At 60.5% G+C, this 23,343-nt stretch overlaps 1 protein-coding gene across 6 annotated transcripts in view; it reads right to left on the reverse strand.

Annotated features, from left to right (window-relative positions):
- Positions 1 to 23,343, reverse strand: part of ADAM11 (ADAM metallopeptidase domain 11) — a 672,244-nt gene that overhangs the window by 637,887 nt on the left and 11,014 nt on the right. For all 6 annotated transcript variants that reach the window (XR_007771471.1, XR_007771472.1, XM_050934937.1 and 3 more), the window contains exons 3-11: positions 17,805 to 17,881; positions 16,320 to 16,386; positions 7,109 to 7,194; positions 6,675 to 6,741; positions 2,853 to 2,919; positions 1,670 to 1,737; positions 998 to 1,072; positions 637 to 708; positions 236 to 402 (exon numbers count right to left, since the gene is read on the reverse strand). Coding sequence is in view for 4 of the 6 variants with exons in the window: in XM_050934937.1 (XP_050790894.1) it covers positions 236 to 402; positions 637 to 708; positions 998 to 1,072; positions 1,670 to 1,737; positions 2,853 to 2,919; positions 6,675 to 6,741; positions 7,109 to 7,194; positions 16,320 to 16,386; positions 17,805 to 17,881 (746 nt within the window). In the remaining 2 variants the exon portion in view is untranslated. The remainder of the gene's footprint in view (positions 1 to 235; positions 403 to 636; positions 709 to 997; positions 1,073 to 1,669; positions 1,738 to 2,852; positions 2,920 to 6,674; positions 6,742 to 7,108; positions 7,195 to 16,319; positions 16,387 to 17,804; positions 17,882 to 23,343) is intronic.

The raw sequence follows: 23,343 nt of genomic DNA on the forward strand, positions 1-23,343 counted from the left end.
ATCCAGATAGATAAGAGCTACTGCATTTCCTCAGTTTCCCCATCTATAAAATGGGGATGATGACCCTGCCCTACCTCATGGAGGACTGTGAGGTTTAGTTAATCAGAGTTAAAATCGCAAAGTACTATGAGTATTCTCAACATGAGCCTCTCCCAGCAGGGGGTGCTGTGGGAGCGGGGCAGGAGTGCTGGCTGTGGGGGTGGTGAGGAGGCCGCATGGCCGTCCCGACTCTCACGAGAAGAGGTGGACAGCATCGCTCTGCTCCGGCAGCGCCTCCGTCCGGTATCTCATGAACTCGCTCAGTGTCTGCAGCGAATCCTCCCCCACGTGGATCTTGTCCTTGGAGGCCCATGTTTCCATGGCCACCAGCACGATGCGCGTGTTCAGCTGCTCCTTGTATAGCTGCAGTGGCAGAGGAAGGGGGCAGGCTGTTACCATCCCAGCAGCCCTTGCAACCTCCCCAGGCTCCTGTGACATGAGACCAGTGCATGGCCCTCCCCAGGCACCCCTGCTATCTCAGCAGGGAAGGGCCCCACGTCCCCCCCATCCCTCTCCCCCCACACGCACCCATCCAAGCAGGTCAGCCGGCAGCGGGAGAGGCAGCGAGCCGGACGTGCCCGCACAGCCAGCACTCACCATGTCTGCCAGGTTCACCACGGACTTGGCGAAGTTGCTGGTGAGGATCCCAGATTGGCGCATCTGTTCGAACTGGAAAAGAACACACACAGGAGAGCAATGGAGGGTGGCTCTCACCCCACCTGCCACAGTGCCCCTTGCTGGGAGAGGCCAGGGCTGAAGTATGTGGGAGCTCCCCCCACAGCCAGCGCTCCTGCCCCGTTCCCCACAGCGCCGGGGCTGGGATAGGCGGGTGCTGTGCCCTGCGTAATCTGTTGTGTTCAGCCTGCCTCTGGCCCTGAGCACAGCCGAGACCCTGGCTGGCCCCAGGGCCGGGCTGGCCCTTCTCTGCAGGGGCGTGGGCCCCGGGCCCCGCACTCACCAGCTGATGGTCGTTGACCACCACCAGCTCGATGTACTTGGTCTCGCTGTGCACGGTGTGCTGGGCTCGCCGCACCTGGGGAGCGCAGAGAGAGACGTGAGAGAGAGCGCGGGACCAAGGGAACCTGCTGGGCTGCTGGACACAGACAGGGCCCCTGGTCCCCTCTGGAGACACTTGCCCCAGGCCACTGGCCCAGCCAGCCTCTCGCTGGGACTGAACAGCTTTTGGTTCCTGGCCAGCCTGGGCCCTGCACAGCTGGCCCTGGAAAGCTCAGCACCCGTCCCTCCATCCCATAGCCCTCAGCTCCCCTCCCCCAGCCCCCCAGCCCTCTTCTCCCCCTCCCACATGGCCCCTGAGCCCTCTGCTCCCCCTCCCCCGGCCCCTGAGCCCTCTGCTCCCCTCTCCCAGCACCCCAGCACTCTGCTCCCCTCTCCCAGCACCCCAGCCCTCTGCTCCTCCTCCCCAGGTCCCTGATCCCTCAGTTCCCCTTCACCCCACCTCTGAGGGCTCAGCTCCCCTTCTCCCGACTGCTGGATGCTCAGCTCCCCTCCCCCAACCAGCCTGAGTGCTCTGCTCCCCCCACCCTGGCCCACCCCAAGTGGTCAGCTCGCCAGCCCACCCCTGAGCACTCGGTTTCTCCCCCCCAGCTGGCTGGCTGAGCAGTGCCCCTACCTGCCGCCTCCTCCGCAGTCTGGGCAGGGTGTCTGGGCCCTGGTGTCTCAGGGCTGCAAACAGGCAGCCTAGGGGCAGAACACAGCAGGGTCAGGGGGTGATGATGGGGCTGGCAGGCAGGGCCAAGGCAGACGGTCCCAGGGCTGGATCCTCCAGCCGGGCACAAAGGGTCCAGTGGGAGGCAGAGCCAGGGCTGCTGCTGGGCAGGGGTGGCTAGAGGAAGCGCCATGGTGGAAGTGACCAGGTGTGATGATGTGAGAACTTTTTGCAATACTTTGTATGACCCCTATGTGTGCCTGGCCTGAGGGGGCGGGGGTTTGCTTTGAGCGGACTGACCGGTCCTTAAAAAGGACTGGCCAAGGCAGACCTATATCAATGGAAAATCCAAGACGACCACGGAAAATCCACTCAGCACGACACTGACATTCAGCAACCTACAGCCCAGAGGGAGGAGGCTTTTCCTGCCTCTCAGCCGGGAAGCGGAGCAGAGACCCCTGCTCCAGAACAAAGGGTTCGGAGGTGGGGGCTCTGCAAGGCATTTGGGGGCCCTCTCCCCTGGGAAGTGACTAAGGAAGAAGTCAGAGAGACAAAGCCTGCAAATGGAGGTCGCTGCACCTTGGCAGGGCTCTGGGCTGGACAATGCTTTAATCTGCAGTTCTCTGGGCTTCCCTAAGGGCTCCCCGTGCTGGGTTCCTGCTGACTAACCACCCCGCCTGTTCTGGTGAGCATCACTGGGAATACCTGGGGAGGTGCATCAATCCCTGCTGAGGGGCAAGTCCCTAACCAGAGCCCATGGCAGTGGGATTGGCTGAGCAGTGCCCGCGGTGACCCCCAGAGGACCAGGCTCAGGAGGTGGTGAGGTCACGTGCCCCACCTAAGGAAGGATGAGACCCGTGGGGTCTGGCACACTGCAGGGTTCCTCCCAGAGCTGGTTCCAAAGCTGGGGCGTAGCATGGATCCTGTGGATCCGACACCAGGTGAGAAGGGAGCTAGCTCTCAGCACAGGCAGAGGGCTGGGCATGCCGGGCAGGCAAACCTACCTTGAGGGAAGCCCATAGAATGGACATGGGGGGGAGAAGCAGCTTCTGTAGATCTGCTTCCCACCGGCTCCTCGGCTCAATGACCCCAACGCAACTTAAGGGCCACTGTGTCATGGGGAGCGGGGCTTGCATGTGCCACTCACCTGGCTCTGTGCACCCCAGAGCAGGGCGGGGAGCAGGCATGCGCTGGATCAGGTGAGGCAGAGGCTCCTGCACAGGGAACAAGAGAGCAAGAAGGTCGCCGGTGGCTTTTCCAGCTCCAGCCTGGGCCACAGCCCCCTCCTTGGTTTCCTGTGTGTGTGGCGGGAGAGGGAGAGCTCCCCATGGACGGGTGGGTAGTGCCAGTGCACTGGCCACCTACTGCTCAGGGTCTCAGCACCAATCTGATGGGAGATGCCCCGCCCAGGGACTGGAGTCCCAGCACCAAAGGCTGTTATCCACACCCAGAAGTGCGAGTCCCAGGGACAGAGTCCATCTCCCGAGCCAGAGGAGGCATCTCCAGGCCGGGCCGCTGTGTTTCAGCCCCTTGGCTCCACACTGACACCAGGGATCATTAACTGATGACTTCTGAGGCTGGAGGGGCCGGTGTGCTCCGGCTGGGCCAGCGGCAGGGTGGCAGGGATAGGATTTCAGCCCTTCCGTGCTGCCCGGCGGCTGGGTTATCGGCCTTGGCATGCAAGGGGGGTGAGAGCAGGGGATGGAGTGGGGGAGGGACCATTGCTGGCCGGGATCCGGCACAGACCTGGCAGCTCGAGGGGAGGCCCCTCACAGCCCCACACCGTTACCTCACTCACTGGCGCTTGAGGGCCTCATAGACCCCACAGGGGCTGTCACCCCAGCAGCCCTGGTAGGCACAGCCTGCCCATCCTGCAGGGACGGCATGGGGCTGGGGAAACTGAGGCAAGGCTAGGGGAGGGGAGACACTCCATGGACTGAGGGAGCGTGGGGGAGGGGGAAGCTAATGCCTGAATGGGGAGCAGACGTCAATGGAATCTCCTTCCATTTGCTGCCATGGCAACAAGGGGAAAGCAGGCACTCTGGGAAATCCCTCTGGCTGCAGCCTCAGCTGCAGAGCTTTGGATTTAAATGGGCCAGTGCAGGCGATACCAGAACCTGGCTGTGATCCAGTAGGGACTGTCTGTGTGGGGAGTGGGAGAGCAGGGGAGGACTTTAGGGGATGGACGATACCGGAGCCTGTAACCTGAGCTAGGTAAGGGAGGGGAAAGGTCAACACCTTTGCCCGGGAAGGGGACAAAGGAAGGGAGTGGCAGGAGGGAAGCAGTTGGAGTTTGGGCTTGGGGCTGTGTGGGTGGAATTCAGGGGATCCTAGCTAGGATCCAAGCACCCTGAAAGCCCAGAAGGACTCGGTGGAGGGGTCCTGACTGTGCCTGCAAGCTCTGCTGTAACCTGTGTTCCTGTTGTCCAATAAACCTTCTGTTTTACTGGCTGGCTGAGAGTCACTGTGGGTCCCAGGAAGAGGGGTGCAGGGCCGGACTCTCCCACACTCCGTGACAACTGGTGGCAGCGGTGGGATACTGCACCCCGTGGACGGCGCTTCCTGCAGTAAGTGACTGGGGAGCAGTAAAACGAAGGGGTGGTTAACCCCTGGGAGTGTGTGCCCAGTGAGAAGGACTTTGCAGTAACAGGGTCCCCCGGGGGATTGCAGCGAGCGGTCCCAGGGGCGGAGGAGTCTGCAGCTCGACCCTGGCAGAGAGGGGGTGACCTCAAGAAGGGCTGGTGCACTAGGGGTCCCCCTGGAAACCGTGGGGAGCGGCGAGCACCCCGGCCTGTGAGTGGTCAGCAGGAAGATGTATGCCAAGCGGCGCAAGTGCGACCTGGTGGAGCTGTGCAAGCAGAGGGGGCTGCACCCAGGGAGACGCACCAAGGACCAGCTGATTGCCCAGCTGGAGCAGGGAGACCGCATGAATGAACGGAGCCCTGTCTCTGAGGGAAGCAGCCGAGCAGATGCAGCGCAGGCACCAGTGTCTGTCCCCGCTGGGAGTGGTCAGCCGGCGGACGAGGGCTTCCCGAGACCCCCCCTTCCTAGGCGTAGAGGAAGGGCGGGGAGGAGCCCAGTGTATACCGAGGGCACCGTGACACCCCCGGCCAGCAGGGGAGCCTCACGGCAAAGCTCACCCCCCAGCAGGGGATCCTCCCGGCGACGCTCGGCATCCGTGGAGCGGATGCGGCTGGAATATGAAAGGGAGCGCCAGCCACCTTCCAGCGCCTGGTGGATCAGCTACTGAGGGGGATGGAGAGTTTTGCCGTGGCGTATATTGACGACATCTGCATCTTCAGCCAGACCTGGGAGGACCACATGTCCCAGGTTAAACAAGTCCTAGACCGACTCCGAAAGGCTGGGTTAACAGTAAAGGCTGAGAAGTGCAAGGTGGGGATGGCTGAAGTATCTTACCTGGGCCATCGGGTGGGGAGCGGCTGCCTGAAGCCGGAACCAGCCAAGGTGGAGGTGATCAGAGACTGGCCTGCTCCCCAAACCAAAAAGCAGGTACAGGCCTTTATTGGGATGGCGGGGTACTATCGAAGGTTCGTGCCCCACTTTAGTGCCATAGCCGGCCCCATCACTGAACTATGCAAAAAGGGGAAGCCAGACAAGGTGATCTGGACTGAGCAGTGCCAGGAGGCTTTCCGGGCGCTGAAGGAGGCTCTGGTTAGTGGCCCAGTTCTGGCAAACCCAGATTTTGACAAACCCTTTATGGTGTTCACTGATGCCTCAGACACGGGACTGGGGGCAGTGTTAATGCAGGAGGATGAAAAGGGGGAGAGACACCCCATCGTGTACCTGAGTAAGAAGCTGCTACCCCGGGAACAAAGCTACGCAGCCATCGAGAAGGAATGCCTGGCCATGGTGTGGGCCCTTAAGAAACTAGAGCCATATCTCTTTGGGCGACACTTCACCGTGTACACCGACCACTCTCCCCTGACCTGGCTGCACCAGATGAAAGGAGCCAACGCCAAGCTCCTGAGGTGGAGCCTGCTCCTGCAGGACTATGACATGGACGTGGTCCATGTGAAAGGAAGTGTCAACCTGACAGCGGATGCGTTGTCCCGGAGAGGGGGCCCTGAACTTCCCCAGGTCACTGGGCAGAGTGACCCCGCTCAGTTCAGTCTCAAAGGGGGGAGAGATGTGATGCAGTAGGGACTGTCTGTGTGGGGAGTGGGAGAGCAGGGGAGGACTTTAGGGGATGGACGATGCCAGGGCCTGTAACCTGAGCTAGGTAAGGGAGGGGAAAGGTCAAACACCTTTGCCCGGGAAGGAGGACAAAGGAGGGAGTGGCAGGAGGGAAGCAGTTTGAGTTTGGGTTTGGGGCTGTGTGGGCGGAATTCAGGGTATCCTAGCTAGGATCCAAGCACCCTGAAAGCCCAGAAGGACTCGGTGGAGGGGTCCTGACTGTGCCTGCAAGCCCTGCTGTAACCTGTGTTCCTGTTGTCCAATAAACCTTCTGTTTTACTGGCTGGCTGAGAGTCACTGTGGGTCCCAGGAAGAGGGGTGCAGGGCCGGACTCCCCCACACTCCGTGACACTGGCGTCTGAGCGCCCAGAACCTGGTGTCAGTGTCTGAGTGCCCAGGACCCAGCAGCACCGGTGTCTGAGTGCCCAGGACCCAGCAGCACCGGTGTCTGAGCGCCCAGAACCTGGCGCCAGTTTCCGAGTGCCCAGGACCCAGCAGCACCGGTGTCTGAGCGCCCAGAACCTGGCGCCAGTTTCCGAGTGCCCAGGACCCAGCAGCACCCGTGTCTGAGTGCCCAGGTCCCAGCAGCACCGGTGTCCGAGCGCCCAGAACCAGCACCAGAGTCTGAGCCGCAGGAAGGCTGGGCTTGTGCCCTGATGGTTGGCCGTGCTGTGACCCTGGGCCTCCCCTTCACCTCCCCAGGGAACAGGAGCCGGGTGAGTGGGAACCCAAGTAGGCAGCATGGGGGGTGATGGAATTCCAGCCCAGCCCTTACCTGCCAACGCTCGGCTGCTCTGCGGGGCTCAATCAGGTACATATCCCTCCCGTCTGAGAAGACTCCGCTGCAGGGAAAGCAGACACCCCTTTGTCACAGATGGATGCAGACCCACTCCCCTGCCCCCACCCCCCGAACCTTCCAGCACCACTGGGCAGCGAGGGACCTTCAACCCAGTTCCCCAGCCAGTTTGCTGCCCCGCAGAACAGAACCACCTCTCCCACTCCCTGCACCCAAAGCCAATGCAGCACTCTGGATTACCCAGCAGGGCAGGGCCATGACGCCCACCCTCATCCAAATCCCCCTAGGGTGAGCAGCCCTGCAAGAATGCTCCCTCCCTCCTCACTGCCACTCCAGCATCAGAGCCTCCTGGGGGCTCTGTCCCTGTGCCGGCTCAATCCGCTCCCGCCCCCCATGCCCACGGTGGTACTCACTGCAGACCACGGCAGCTGGACAGAGCTGCCAAGGACCTCGCCTCCCCTCGGAGTTTGCCCTGATAGTAACAGTGCTCCCCCGCTTCCTGCAACAGAGCAATGGGGCACGGAGAGCCATCAGCCACCACAGCAGAGAGGGAGCACAGGCTAGTGATTGGAAGCGATTAGAAACCAGGACTCCTGGGCTCTAGTCCCAGCTCTGGGAGGGAACACGGTCTAGTGAAGAGAGCCAGGGAATGGGAGTCAGAACTTATGGGTGCTATTCCTGGCTCTGACCTGGGGCAAGTCCCAGCCCCTCTCTGTGCCTCAGTTCCCCCCAACTGGAACATGGGATGACAACTTGTAGCCCCTTCCTGGTTTAGGATGCCAAACCAAAGTTTGCTGCACTGGAATTGGGGTTCCCCTGTGTGATGCAGTAGGGACTGTCTGTGTGGGGAGTGGGAGAGCAGGGGAGGACTTTAGGAGATGGACGATGCCAGAGCCTGTAACCTGAGCTAGGTAAGGGAGGGGAAAGGTCAACACCTTTGCCCGGGAAGGGGACAAAGGAAGGGAGTGGCAGGAGGGAAGCAGTTTGAGTTTGGGCTTGGGGCTGTGTGGGCAGAATTCAGGGTATCCTAGCTAGGATCCAAGCACCCTGAAAGCCCAGAAGGACTCGGTGGAGGGGTCCTGACTGTGCCTGCAAGCTCTGCTGTAACCTGTGTTCCTGTTGTCCAATAAACCTTCTGTTTTACTGGCTGGCTAAGAGTCACTGTGGGTCCCAGGAAGAGGGGTGCAGGGCCGGACTCCCCCACACTCCGTGACAACTGGTGGCAGCGGCGGGAGATACTGCACCCCGTGGACGGCGCTTCCTGCAGTAAGTGACTGGGGAGCAGTAAAACGAAGGGGTGGTTAACCCCTGGGAGTGTGTGCCCAGTGAGAAGGACTTTGCAGTAACAGAGTCCCCCGGGGGATTGCAGCGAGCGGTCCCAGGGGCGGAGGAGTCTGCAGCTCGACCCTGGCAGAGAGGTGGTGACCTCACGAAGGGCTGGTGCACTAGGGGTCCCCCTGGAAACCGTGGGGAGTGGCGAGCACCCCAGCCTGTGAGTGGCCAGCAGGAAGATGTATGCCAAGCGGCGCAAGTGTGACCTGGTGGAGCTGTGTAAGCAGAGGGGGCTGCACCCAGGGAGGCTCAGCAAGGACCAGCTGATTGCCCAGCTGGAGCAGGGAGACCGCATGAATGAACGGAGCCCTGTCTCTGAGGGAAGCAGCCGAGCAGATGCAGCGCAGGCACCAGTGACTGTCCCTGCTGGGAGTGGTCAGCCGGCAGACGAGGGCTTCCCGAGACCCCCCCTTCCTAGGCGTAGAGGAAGGGCGGGGAGGAGCCCAGTGTATACCGAGGGCACCGTGACACCCCCGGCCAGCAGGGGAGCCTCACGGCGAAGCTCACCCCCCAGCAGGGGATCCTCCCGGCAACGCTCGGCATCCGTGGAGCGGATGCGGCTGGAATATGAAAGGGAGCTGAGACGGGAGGAGCTCGAGTTAAAGAGGCGAGAGCTGGAGGAGAAGGCGAAACAACGTGAACATGAGCTGGAGGAGAAGGCGAAACAGCGTGAACATGAGCGGGAGGAGAAGGAGAAACAGCGTAAACATGAGCTGGACCTGGCCCGGCTGAGGAGCAGTGAGGCTCCGGCTGCGGTGAGTGAGGGGGGACCCAAGCCTACAAAGAGCTTTGATAAGCACTTGCTGCCCCGGCGTAAGGAGGGGGAGGACATAGATACCTTCCTGACGGCCTTTGAGAATGCCTGCGAGCTGCACAGGGTTGACCCTGCAGACAGGATCGCAGTTCTCACCCCCTTACTGGACTCCACAGCCGTGGAGGTGTACAGCCGACTGAAAGGGGCGGAGGCAGGGGACTACGAACTGTTCAAACAGGCCCTGCTCCGCGAGTTTGGGCTGACTCCTGAGATGTACCGGAAAAAGTTCCGGAGCCAGCGTAAAACCCGTGAGGTCACATACCTACAACTGGTCAACCGGGCACAGGGGTATGCTCGCAAGTGGACAGCTGGGGCCCAAACTAAAGAGGACCTGCTTGACCTATTCATACTGGAGCACCTGTACGAGCAGTGCCCGTCCGACCTGAGGCTGTGGTTGATGGACCAGAAGCCGGAGAACCCGCAGCACGCAGGCCAGCTGGCCGACCAATTTGTGGACAGTCGGGCAGGGGATGGCAGGGAGGAGTCTCGAAGGAGCAAGCCTGCCTCAACGCAGAGAGAGAGTCATCATGGGACCTCCCAAAGGGGGCCTATGGAGAACCCCCCCAAAAGGGGAACATCCAGCGGCAGGTACCTTCGACCCACTCAAGGGGACCCACGAGATATGGGCTGCTATCGCTGTGGCCAACAAGGTCACATACGAGCCCAGTGCCCCAAGCTCAGGGACAGACCAAGCAGACCCAACCCGCAGAGGGTGGACTGGGTAAAAACCCAATCGGAGGAGGGGCTACATTCCCAGGAAAGGGGGGTTGGCAACATACCACCTGTGGATGCTCCCGGTTCCGGGTTTTTGGTTTACCGGGTGGGCGCGGGGCTGCCCCTCCGGAAAGAGTGCATTGTTTCCCTGGAAGTGGATGGGAGGAAGGTCACTGGATACTGGGACACGGGCGCAGAGGTGATGCTGGCCCGGCCCGAGGTGGTGGCCTCAGATCGGATGGTGCCCGACACCTACCTGACCCTGATGGGCGTGGGCGGGACCCCATTCAAGGTACCCGTGGCAAGGGTACACCTGAAATGGGGGGCCAAGGAGGGCCCCAAGGATGTGGGGGTACACCAATATTTGCCCACTGACGTGTTAATGGGAGGGGACCTTGAGGACTGGCCTAGTAACACCCAGAGTGCCCTGGTCGTGACTCGTAGTCAGAGTCGGCAAATGGCACTGCACCCCGAAAACGGGGAAGGTACTCGACCTGAGGTGCAGGACCCTAACTCAGGGAGCGGGGAACGCCCAGGGGCACGGTGCAGAGAGGCTGCGGCCTCAGACCCAGCCAGCAAGAGAGAGCCGGTCCCCATTCCTGTCCCAGCTGCTGAGTTCCAGGCTGAGTTGCAGAAAGATCCCTCCTTGCGGAAGCACAGGGACCGGGCTGACCTTAGTGCGGTACAGACCATGAGGAGAGGTTGCAAGGAGAGGTTCCTGTGGGAGAAGGGGTTCCTGTACCGAGAATGGGCTCCCCCAGGGGAAGTAGAGTCATGGGGGATCAGGAGGCAGCTGGTGGTTCCCCAGAAGTTCCGTCACAAGCTGTTGTACCTGGCCCATGACATCCCTCTCGCAGGGCACCAGGGAATCCGGTGCACCAGGCAGAAGCTGCTACCCCGGGAACAAAGCTACGCAGCCATCGAGAAGGAATGCCTGGCCATGGTGTGGGCCCTTAAGAAGCTAGAGCCATATCTCTTTGGGCGACACTTCACCGTGTACACCGACCACTCTCCCCTGACCTGGCTGCACCAGATGAAAGGAGCCAACGCCAAGCTCCTGAGGTGGAGCCTGCTCCTGCAGGACTATGACATGGACGTGGTCCATGTGAAGGGAAGTGCCAACCTGACAGCGGATGCGTTGTCCCGGAGAGGGGACCCTGAACTTCCCCAGGTCACTGGGCAGAGTGACCCCGCTCAGTTCAGTCTCGAAGGGGGGAGAGATGTGATGCAGTAGGGACTGTCTGTGTGGGGAGTGGGAGAGCAGGGGAGGACTTTAGGAGATGGACGATGCCAGAGCCTGTAACCTGAGCTAGGTAAGGGAGGGGAAAGGTCAACACCTTTGCCCGGGAAGGGGACAAAGGAAGGGAGTGGCAGGAGGGAAGCAGTTTGAGTTTGGGCTTGGGGCTGTGTGGGCGGAATTCAGGGTATCCTAGCTAGGATCCAAGCACCCTGAAAGCCCAGAAGGACTCGGTGGAGGGGTCCTGACTGTGCCTGCAAGCTCTGCTGTAACCTGTGTTCCTGTTGTCCAATAAACCTTCTGTTTTACTGGCTGGCTGAGAGTCACTGTGGGTCCCAGGAAGAGGGGTGCAGGGCCGGACTCCCCCACACTCCGTGACACCCTGCTCATCTCTCAGACTGTAACAACAGCTTCTGTCAGATGGACAAGCCCGTCTGCACACGCGTGTGCCCACATGTGCTTGTATTCCAGGTGTGTGCCCATGCATGTGCAAGTGTGTGTTTCTATGTCTGTGTACATACCTATCCACATGTATGCCATGCTGTGTCTGTGGAGGTGGGGTCTTTTATCCTCTGTGTGGCTGTTTGTCTGATCTTTGCATGTAGCTGCTTGTATGCATGTCCTAGAGAGCGTGGGGCCTTTGCTCCCATTTTCATGCCCATGTCAATGTCCCTGTGCATCCATATATAGGCGTTACCCTACCTGCACACCTGTCTGCAGGTGCATGCATGTCCTTGCATGTAGGCATGCATGTGTGTCTTCCCAGATGTGTGCGTGCACCTGTCTGCATGTGCGTCATGTTCCCACTTAGTGCAAGTCCATGTTTGCCAATAGCAGTGCACGGGTGCCCTTCCCCTCCAGACGTCTGGGCATGTGTGTGCAGCCCCATCTCCACAGGCTCACATGACGCACTAGCAGCAGCCCTGCTCCACTGTGTCTATTTATAGGAACCATCTCTGCACAGGTTACAGAGCCCTGGCCTTGGGCATCCAGAGGGGCAAATGAGGGGTCCCAGTCACCACAGCCCCAGGCTGGCACAGAGTGGTGGGAGGACTCGAGGAGAGGCGGGGCATGAGCAGGGCGGCCCAGAAGGGAAGAGAGCTGGTGAGGGCTGGCGGGGCAGGGCGGAGCAGGCCGCCCAGTCCCTCCCGGCCTGTCCATGTTTCGCACTCCCTCAGCATTACTGCTGGTCCAATTCCAGGGCTGGCTTTGTGCTGAGAGGCACCATGAAATCTGCATGACAGGCGGGGTTACTGGGCGAGAGACACGCCAGGCTATTTATGGACAGACCCATTCATCTTTTTACCATGGCTGCGCCTGCTGCGGCCACTCCCTCACCCCTCCGCCAGCTGCAGGGAGAGTCCCAGCAACCTCGTGTCATTCTGCTTCACTCCCACGTGCGCTAAGGGGGCTGCCCCGTGCCCCAGGCTGCGGGCCAGAGCAATAGGAGCAGCCTCGATGACCCCTCTCACCCCCATACACACACCCACCCTCCCGAAAGGGAAATATCTTTACAGCCCTGCTGATCTATTCTGGGGGCAAAGTCCAGATGCACCAGGACCCCTCCCCTCCTGTTATACCAGGCCTGGCCTCTCCCACACACAGCTCAGCCAGTGCCCCTAAATCCTGACCGACAGCCCCCTGCTATCCCAGCCCTGGCCTCCCACACACACAGCTCAGCCAACGGCCCTCAATCCTGACCCATAGCCCCCTGCTAGCCCAGCCCTGGCCTCCCTCACACAGCTCAGGCAGTGCCCCTCAATCCTGACCCACAGCCCCCTGCTAGCCCAGCCCTGGCCTCCCCCACACACAGCTCGGCCAGCGCCCCTCAATCCTGACCCACAGCCCCCTGCTAGCCCAGCCTTGGGCTCCCCCACACACAGCTTGGCCAGCGCCCCTCAATCCTGACCCACAGCCCCCTGCTAGCCCAGCCCCTAGGGCTTTCCTAAGTAGAGACAGACACTCGTACTCAGTCCTCACCAATTGCTTGGTGGGTCTCGATCACAGACAGCTGGAACTCGACTGAACCCCTACGCTGAGTGCCTAGGGGTTGGCTGGCATTGTGCGGTCATGGGGACAAGCTCACTGCCCCTGAGCTCTCCAGGGAGGGGTCTCTGTGTCATGTGTCTGTGCAGCACCCAGCATAGTGCCCCGATCCCCGATGGGGGTCTGCAGGCACCCCCACAAGAGGACACTAAAGAGCCCCGAGTGAGCTGATCTGCAGAGGCGGTGCCCAGGCAGGCCAGAGCCACCCCAGCCGCCTGGTCAGGATCCGTAGATTCACAGGGTTCTAAGTCAGAGGGGGCCATTAGCTTATCTAGTGACCTCCTGTGTAGCACAGGCCCTTACTTCAGCCACTTGTCCCTGTGCTGAGCCCAAGGGTTTGTGCTTCATTACCACATCTTCCAGAAAGGCCTGGAGCCACAGACACCCCTCCCCCTGCTCGGCCCTGCCAGTCGTTTCACTTCAGTAGAGTACATGTCTGCACACATCTCTGTTTCACAAAGCTACCCAACGTTCCCAGCTGCTTCAGATTGATCATGGCAGGTCTCATCTAGCCAGAGGTGAAAGTAAGCTGGTACAGTCTGGTTTGGCATACCAGCAAGAGCCAGTACACCGTGCCAGACTTCACCGGCTTCTGCAGCAGGGATTTAAAGGGCTCTGGGCTCCTAAATCCCACCTGCAGCTCCAGCAGCTGGACTGGGGCCGGGATTTAAAGGGCTCAGAACTAAATTCCCCCCTGCAGCTCCAGCAGCCAGGCTGGGGCTGGGATTTAAAGGGCTCGGGTTTCCCCACAGTGGCAGGAGCTCCACGCCCTTTAAATCCCGGCCCCAGGCCAGCAAGGCTTGGGGCTCCCCGAAGCCATGGGGGCTGCGGGCCCTTTAAATCCACACCCGAGCCCAGCTGCCGGAGCTGAGGGGGCATTTAGAGGGCTTGGGGCTCCATGGTGGCCAGAGCCCCGGGCCCTTTAATTTGTCCCTGAGCCCCGGGGGCTCCCAGCCACCTCTGCAGCTGGGAGCCCCGAGTTGATTTAAAGGCCCTGGGGCTCCCAGCCACAGCCAATGCCCCAGGGCCTTTAAATCTTGAGAGGCCCCACCTCTTCCATTTGAGGCCACACAGCCCTCAGGACTCCGGCAGTACTGGTAAGTCCTGTAAGTTACTTTCACCCCTGCATCTAGCTCCCTGGCCAGCTGCGACCAAGCTTCTGTCCCCCCCTCAACCCCCCCCCGGAAACCCCTGATGTGCCCAACCACCGTCTGCCTGGCTGCAAGCCCCTCAGATCACTGCCCTCCTTTGCTGAGCTTCAGTTCATCTGCGAATTTGACACCATCAGCTCAGGATTAAACAAAGACTGTGAATGGCTAGCCAACTACAAAAGCAGTTTCTCCTCCCTTGGTGATCACACCTCAGCTGCTAGAAGAGGGCCTCATCCTCCCTGACTGAACTAACCTCGTTATCTCTAGACTGATTCTTGCCTGCATATTTATACCTGCCTCTTGAAATTTCCACCACATGCGTCTGACGAAGTGGGTATTCACCCACGAAAGCTCATGCTCCAATACATCTGTTAGTCTATAAGGTGTCACAGGACTCTGTCACTTTTTACAGAGCCAGACTAACACGGCTACCCCTCTGATGCCTGCCCTCCTTCAGTGACCTTCTGGGGCACCCCTGCATCCTCCATAAGAGGAGAAGCCAGGGAGCTTCTCAAGAAGGAGCTGGAGGGAGCAGCTTGTGAGTAAGCCTGTGTCATAGCCTGCCGGCGTGCATGCCCGTGGCTGTCTGGCTGTCTGGCTGTGCCTCTGACTAGTGCTCTGGGCTAGAGCAGCAAGGGACGCGTCAGATGGGGAGGAGGGATACGTAGCCCAGACGCGCCCTGTCTGCAGCAGTGACTCACTGGGCTCCATGCAGCTGATTCTTTCTGCCCCTCTCGAAGCAGTGATGCCTCCTGGGGCTAGAGCCAGCGGAGCCGGACTCGCCATGGTGGATTGCTCTGGGGGAAGGCAGCTCAGGGGGTGGCTGGGCTAGAGCCAGGGGGTAGGGGGAGTGCTGGTCCTTGGGCCAGCTGGGCTGTGGCATTAACCCTTCATGTTGCGTGCGCGCTGAAGAGGCTGCCATGGGCCATACCCCCGAGTGGCACAAGGCCCGGGCGGGGAGTGGGCACTCGCAGCCACTGACCCTTTGGGGAACAAGGACCCAGGCTGTACCACGGTGGCTGGGGCCAGGGTAGCTCGTGGGGGAGGGTGGGGGGTTGCAGTTAAAGGGACAGGGTCTGATTTGTTCTGCTGACTGGTGCTCACAGCTGGTGCTCAGTATTGGTGTGATCACACCACACCCAGTTCACCATTCACCATCACCAGCCGCAAAGCCTGGAGTGGCCACAGCCGCAGCGCAGGGGAGGGGAGGAAGACCTGGCCTGGATTTCCATCCCCCTTGAGCTGGGCTCTGGCTGGAGCCCTGCCTACGGCAGGTCCCCTCCCCTGCTCTGGGGCTGCACTGAGTCAGGCTCCTCTCTGCAGTGGTACCTCTGGTGCTGGCCAGTCTCAGGCCTGAATACAGGGGGCTCTGGGGATCCTTCCAGCCAAGGGGACCCAAAATGACCCCGCATTGTCCCATTGGGCCTGTGCTCCCTCCCTGTCCCCTCGGCTCCGAGAGGCGGCTGGCGGCATTTCTCCAGCTCCATGCTCGCTGAGCCAGGCAGAAGCGCGGCGCTGCCATGACCTGCTAGTCTCTGGCCTTGTGCATCACCGCGCACAAAACTCGCTTTGAATTCCCCCGATGGGAGCTCCACTCCACCCCTGCACCAGCCACCAGCTCCCTGGCCTGGCAGCGACTCATCCAGCAGCACCGGCAGTGCCGAGCAGGGTCAGCCCCGGGCCCAGCTAGCCCAGTGCCCTGTCTCCAGCAGGGGCCAGCTGCAGATGCTGCAGAGGACATTGGAGGAACCCCACACAGCAGGAGAGGGATAATCTGCCCCTGCAATAGGTCTCATCCTAGTCGGGGATGGGCTCAAGCCCTGATGCACCAGGGTTACTACCCTGCCACCATTCATTCATTAAGATACTCTTGTACAGCAGACATGCCTGATCTCTGTTTGAATCTTGCAATGTTCTTGGTCTCAAGGTCACCCTGTGGCAGTGAGTTCCACAGGCTAATGAGCACTGGGTGTAAAAGTATTTTCTTTGCTGAGTTTCAAATGTGCCACCTATTCATTTCATGAGCCGTTGCACCATTCATTTAACTTCGCTAATTTCATTCCCATTCTAGTCACCGCGCAGCCAGGACCCGCAGGCTCTCCTGACTCCTGGCCAGCGGCCTGGGCTCTCACAAAGGCTGCTCCAGGCCGGCCCGCACTGCAGCATGGGATTGGGCCACTGCTGCATGACATCGACGCAGGCTCCTGGCCCAGGCTCGTCCTGCGGCTCTACACCTGCCGCTGGAAAGACTCTGCCTGGCGCCTCAGCCCTACTGGCAGGGCCCTCCTCGCCATCAGCGCCCAGTGAAACCCTGTGCTGCCCCCACTCACCGGGCTGTGGCTGCTGTTCCCATCCTGGCCATAGTGCCGCTCCACATAGCGCGAGGAGAGCAGGTGGCTGCCAGGGAAACGAGAGGGGGGACAGGTGAGGAACTGCTGCTGGCTGGGGCAGGTAGGGGATGAGGGGCTCAGATTAACCAGGGCCCCTGATGTGCAGGGCCGGTGCCATCCTTGTGGCAGCACATCCACTGGCCTTTCCCCCTGTAACTGCAGGCTCAGCCGCCTGGACCATGCACCCAACAGCCCTGTTCCCCTTCCTCTCCTGCGCCCCTCGGGAAACACACACAAAAATACACACTGCACACTGTCCACAGCTGAGCTCTCACTACACACACACACACACTGTGCAGTGTCCACAGCTGAGCTCTCGTTACACACACACACTGCACTGCCCACAGCTGCGCTCTCACTACACACACACACACACAGTGCAGTGTCCACAGCTGAGCTCTCGTTACACAAACACACACACTGCGCACTGTCCACAGCCGCACTCTTGTTACATACACTGCGCACTGTCCAGAGCTGTGCTCTCGCTACACAAACATACATACTGCGCACTGTCCACAGCTGTGCTCTCGCTACACAAACACACACACTGCACACTGTCCACAGCTGCGCTCTCGCTACACTAACGCACACACTGTGCACTGTCCACAGCCGCACTCTCATTACACACACTGCACACTGTCCACAGCTGCGCTCTCGCTACACACACACACACTGTGCACTGCCCACAGCTGCGCTCTCGTTACACAAACACACACACTGCACACTGTGCACAGCTGCACTCTCTTTACACACACTGCACAATGTCCACAGCTGCGCTCTCTTTATATATACACACACACACACACACTGTCCACGCTGCATTCGCTTTTCACTGGGGGCTCTTGCAATGGGCTGGGGACTCGCCTGGGTTCCTGGGAGGCGCACTGGAGGGAAGTCAGGGTGGGGCTGGGCTGTCAGGACCCAGAGCCTGCCCCCCCCCGCCCCCAGGGGAGCTCTGCAGGTTCACTCCCTGGCACAGAAACCCAATCGCCAGCCACTCGGGCTGATCACGCCGGCTCCCATTACACCAGGCTCTGGAGCTCACCTCATCCTGCTGATACCTGGGCCTGGGGCTTCAGTGTCAGAGCTGGGTGGTTCCAGAGGGCTCCATGAAATATTAAGGGGGCAGCTTTCACCCGATGCCAGAGCTTGGAGCCAGCCCAGCACGGTGCCAGGGCACCCACCTGCCCCCCTCGAAGCGTCTCTTGCACACGTGCTCAGAGCCTCCCACGCACACCTGGCCTGGAACAGACGTGGGGCCGATCGCTGGCACCTGGCCTGAGCCCCACCAAACTCACGCCCCACAGCTGCTGAGCCCCCCCAAGTTCCAGCGCTGTGGGACAGGCCACGCTTTGGCTGCTTCCACCCCAGCCTGCCCTGGGCCTCAGCCCTGGCTCGCACCCACAGCCCCAGGGAAGCACTTACTGGTTCAGCTCCAGATCCAAGGTGAAGGCCGAGCCAAAGGCATGAATGAGGAAGCTCACCTGGGCCAGGTGCACAAACTGCAAGAACCAGAGAGAAGCGAAGTTAAAACACCCTGTCCAGCAATGCACGCCCCTGACATCGTGTCCCCCAGCAATGCACGCCCCTGGCACTGCATCCCATAGCAATGCACGCCTCTGGCACTGCGTCTCCCAGCAATGCATGCCCCTGGCACTGTATCCTCCAACCCCCAGCAATGCACGCCACTGACACTGTGTCACCCAACAATGCACGCCCTTGACACTGCGTCCCCCTGCAAAGCACGCCCCTGGCAATGTATTCCCTGACCCCCAGCAATGCATGCCCCTGACACTGTTTCCCCCATCAATGCACGCCCCTGGCATTGTGTCCGCCAGCAAAGCACGACCCTGACACTGCGTCACCCAGCAGAGCACGCCCCTGACACTGCATCCCCCAGCAATGCACGCCCCTGGCACTGTATCCCCTGACCCCCAGCAATGCACGCCCCTGGCACTGCATCCCCCAGCAATGCATGCCCCTGACATGCGTCCCCCAGCAATGTATGACCTTGACACTGCATCCCTCAGCAATGCATGGCCATGCATTTAACCCCTGTCATTGCAACCCCCAACAAAGCACCCTCCTGGCACTGCACACCCTTCAGTGTACCCCCTGGCACTGCATGCCTTGCAATGCAAAGCCCTAGCACTGTACCCCCTAGCACTGCAACCCCCAACAAAGCACGTTCCTGGCACTGCAAGCCCTGCAATGCACCCCCTCGCAATGCATGCCCCTGGTACTGCACCCCCACAATGCATGTCCCTGGCACTCTACCCCTGGCACTGCAACCCCAACAAAGCACCCACCTGTCAATGCACCCCCTTGCGCCGTACCCCTCGGAATGCATGCACCTGGCATTATACCCCCTGGCACTGAAATCCCAAACAAAGCACCCTCCTGACATTGCACACACCACAATGCAGGCTCCTGACACTGCACCCCCTGCAATGTACCCCCTGGCACTGCATGCCCTGAAATTCATCCCCCTGGCACTGTACCCCCTGGCACTGCACCCCCCACAATTCATGCCCCAGGCACTGCACACACCCCCTCCCACAATATACCCCCAGCACTGCATTCCCCTGGCACTGCACGCCCCGGTCACTGCACACCCCACAATTCTTTCCCCTAGCATAGCAACCCTCCAATCACTGAAAGCTCCTGTCACTGCGCTGCCCCACCATTGTCGCCCCAACACTATAACCTCCCTATCCCCAGTACTGCAGCCCCCCATTGCAGGCAGAGGCTGGAGGGGGCATCGCTATGCCACTGCCCTCTCAGGGGGAGATGAGTGGGGTCCGTACTGACACAAGGGGCTGTCTGGGTCAACACATTTGGACGCTAACAGCTTCTGTCTGCACAGCGAGCCGTGGCAGCAAGAGCCACGCCCTGGTGCGCTCACACATGCAGGCTGTGGTCACTGCAGAGCCAGCAGCAGTTCTTGCTGTGGTGGCAGCGTTGCAGCTGGAGACGGAGTACAAAACCCTGCGCCCTTCCCTATGGGCCCTGCTTAGGGTTGCCAGGCATCGGGTTTTTAACCGGAACACCTGGTCAAAAAGGGACCCTGGTGGCTCCGGTCAGCACTACTGATCAGCCCGTTAAAAGTCCAGTTGGCAGCACAGTGGGGGCCCGGGGCTAAGGCAGGCTCCCTGCCTGCTCTAGCCCTGCACGGCTCCCGGAAGCAGCCGCCAGGTCCTAGCAGTCCCTAGACGCATGGGCGGCCAGGGAGGCGCCATGCGCTGCCCTTGCTCTGAGTGCCGGCTCTGCAGCTCCCATTGGCTGGGAACCGCGACCAATGGGAGCTGTGAGGGCGGCACCTGCGGGCACAAGAGCAGTGCACAGAACCTCCTTGGCCACCCATGCACCATTGGGACCCCACACTCCACCCTCCCTGCCGCATCCCAACCCCCTGCCCCAGTCCAGAGTTTCCTCCTGCAACCAAACTCCCTCCCAGAGCCCGAACCCCCCCACAAAACCTCAACTCCCTGCCCCAACCCCCTCATGCATCCCAAACTCCTCATCCCCAGCAGGAGCCCTCCCCTCCCCGCATCCCAATCCCCTGCCCCAGCTCGTACCCTGAGCCCCTCATTTTTGCCCCCACACCAGAGCCTGCATCTCCAGCCAGAGCCCTCAACCTTCCCCCTCCCCCCTAGACAGGGAAGGGGCGGGGCCTTGGGAAGGGGTGGGACAGGCCTGTTCGGTTTTATGCGATTAGAAAGTTGCCAACCCTAGTCCCACAAAAATGGTGACTCCTGCTTGGGAAGCCGCCTGAGACCCCCACAAGGCTAGCCCAGCATGGCTACCCGTGACACGGCCACCAGAACCAGGCTGCTGCACACCCAGACTGAGCCAAACCCATCCCAGGGCCAATCTCAGCCCTTCCACCTGGCAACCCAGCAGTTTTCTCCCATCCACCATAAAAAGATGGCAAATGCCCAGGCCCCCACAATGCAAGCCATGCTCTGCCCCATGCATGGCCCCACAGATTCCCCGCTAGCTCCAGGGCCTCAGCACCCATTTACCACCCCCGGAAACACTGTACTGTCATCCTCAGTGGGTCCCACCCCCAGCACACTGCTCAGTGGTGGCCCCCACATCTGCAGAATGGGCAAATCAGAATGATGGGGTTGAGAGTCGGAGATCTAGAGAGAGAACCAGTCGAGACTGTTTGGTTTCGAACGCAGACAAAGAAGTGGGGCCATGATAGAAGGACAGAAAACAATGGGTGAGACAGAGCAGGGGGATCAGGTGCCACATTTCACCCTGTCTGCTTATAAAGAACATAGGGATGCGGCGCATTCAAGGGAGGAGGCAGAGAAGAGGCAGGGCAGGGGCAGGGACTTGGGGGAAGGGGGTAGAATGGGAGTGGGGGGAGGGTGGGGCCAGGGGTGGGTGGGGGTTGAGCCCCCACTGGGCAGAGGGGAAGTTGGCATCTATGTACTTAGTCCTGCCCTGAGTGCAGGGGGACTGGACTAGGTGACCTCTCGAGCTCCCTTCCAGTTCTATGATTCTGGGGTTCCCAGGGTCTATGGTCCCTCAAGAACCAAGCAGGGTATGATCTCTGGGCAAGACCCCTTAAAACGTGTCTTCCTCATAGGTGTGTAAATGCCCTGGGAGTCCTTCAACATTTGCAGAGAGTTGTTCGAGGTCTCCTAGAAAATCCATGGCTATCAACGAGGAGGTGCTCTACCGGGTTCTGAACTTCTTTCGGAAACCTGAAAGTTGGAGCCAGGACACCCCGTGGTTCCAGAACTGCTGTGGTGGAGCTGGAGCTGACAGCAGTGTCTGCAGCACCTCAGGATGCTTGGAGAGCCGTGCTGGCCAAGAGTTGGCCTTCTGCCACTAGGGACTGGAATTGCTCCCTGCGGTCGTGTGGCAGCTGCTGAGGAGCTTCGGTGTATTTGGCCAGGACTGCCTGGCAGTGTGTGATCTGGAACTGCAGGGTTGCAGACGAGTAAGACTTTTGTCCAAAGAGATCCAGCCATTTTTGGTCCTTGTCACAGGGTGTAGATCTCAAAAAGTGCTGCCTGACCCCGTTCATTCATTGCACCCGCCGCTAGGAGTTAGGTGGGGGATGGGAAGATAAAAAGTCGGAATCTTTAAGGGGCATCTAGAACGTGTTCTCTGCCCTCTTGCACGTGGTGGAACAGTGGCAGGCGTTTGCCACACTCCTAGCCGGGTCTGGGAGAGCCTCGTTAATAGGAAGCGCCACTCTGGAGGGTGTTGAAGAAATCCAGACGGATCGCAGTGTCTGCTACCCTTCTAACGAGGATGTGGAAGGTGGTAGAGGCATAACCACCTCATCCAGTGACAATGAGGCAACAGGAGCAACGTCTTCATCTGCCTTAGCCTTCTCCTGTCGTGGGGGTAGGGTCCGGGGAGGATGTGAAACCCTGGGCTCACTGAGGGACGGTGCCGGTGGGCTGTAAATTACTGCCAATGGGCAGCCCCAGGATCCCAGCGTGGCTGTTGCAGGAGCACCGGGCCCCTTAAATCCCCACCGGAGCCTGGCTGCTGGAGCTCCAGCAATGATTTTAAGGGCCTGGGGCTCCCCACAGTGGCTGGAGCCCTGGGCCCTTTAAATCCCCGCCGGAGAAGCCGGTCCAGTCTGGCATGGTGTCCTGGCTCTTGCTGGTACACCGTACCGTATCGTACCGGCTTACTTTCACCTCTGCTTGTTTCCCAGTGGGTGGAAAAGGGGCAGGCTGAGAGACATGGGGGTGGGTGTCACGGAGGGGCAGCAGTGCCTTCACAAAAGTTGGGGGGGCCTGGGGCCACCCAACCCCTCCCCTTGCCCCAAGGCCCCACCCCACCACTTCCCTCTGAGGCCGAAAGCAGGCCCCTGCTCTTGTCCCTGACCCCCGGACCTGCCGCCCAGGGCAGGTGCAGGGACCTAGGCTCCCCACAGCTGCCCACGTGGCTCTTACCCCAACCCAGCTGCAGCCAGGGGGCATCACCTTGGACCCGCAGTCTGGCCACAGTAAGAGCCGTATGGGCAACTGTGGGGAGCCAGTGCGGACCCTCCACCTCCATCTCCCTGAGTGGGGAAACGGGGGGGGGGAAGAGGAGGGGGAGGAGGTGAGATCCGCCATGGTGAAAAGTGGACGGGCCAGGCCCCCTGTCCCCCTATTCTGACATCACTGGGTGAAGCGCAGGCAGGGCCACCACGGCCCAGGCCTCCAGCGTCAGGTCGGCAGCAGCTGTGTTAGTGGAGACTGACCCTGGAGGAAGAGTGAGTGCAGGCATCTGGTTCCACCTTCCTTGGGGACTTGTAAGGTTCTCCCTGCGCGAGGGCAGATTCCCAAAGGGGTACGTACGAGAACTCTTCACTGAGATCCAGGAGACTGACTGGGAGTCCTCTCCCTCCGCATCCTCCCATGGGGGAGCAGCCACTGAGGGAAGTCCTAGGCCACAGGATGGCTGCTCAGAGACAGAGGACTTGGTACCAACAGATGCTTGGTGCCCATCAACAATGGGGACTCTGATTCATCCAACACCAAGAGGCCCCTCAAGAATCGGAATTCCTGTGTTACCGGAAACGACCTCAGTCCTTGGATATCCAGGGCTTCACAGGCCCACTGGTACTGGAGGAAGAGTCCTTGGCCTCAGCAGTCCCCTTGGAGACCAAGGCCTGGTGGTGACCTAGTCTCTTTGGGGTGAGAGTCCGTGCGCCTCTTTCCAGGACTCTTCCAAAGACCTGTCTGTCATAGGTGAAGCTTGCCCCAAGGTTGCTGGGCACTGGGGCTGCCTGGGGACAGTTGAACGGGAAGAGGGGTCTCCTGACTTGGCTCAGAGGGGAGCTGCATGGCCAACAGTCTGAGACAGAGCACTTCTGGGAGACATGGCACTCCCACAGGCCGTGGCCATGCTTGGAGCGCCTGTTGCTTTCCGATAGAGCCTCCCAGCAAGAGAGCCAACAGGCAAGCCCTGCCAGGAGAGGACAAGTCTCCCAGAGGGAAGT

Source organism: Gopherus flavomarginatus, chromosome 25 (genome assembly GCF_025201925.1).
Source record: "Gopherus flavomarginatus isolate rGopFla2 chromosome 25, rGopFla2.mat.asm, whole genome shotgun sequence".
Lineage (NCBI taxonomy): Eukaryota > Metazoa > Chordata > Testudines > Testudinidae > Gopherus > Gopherus flavomarginatus.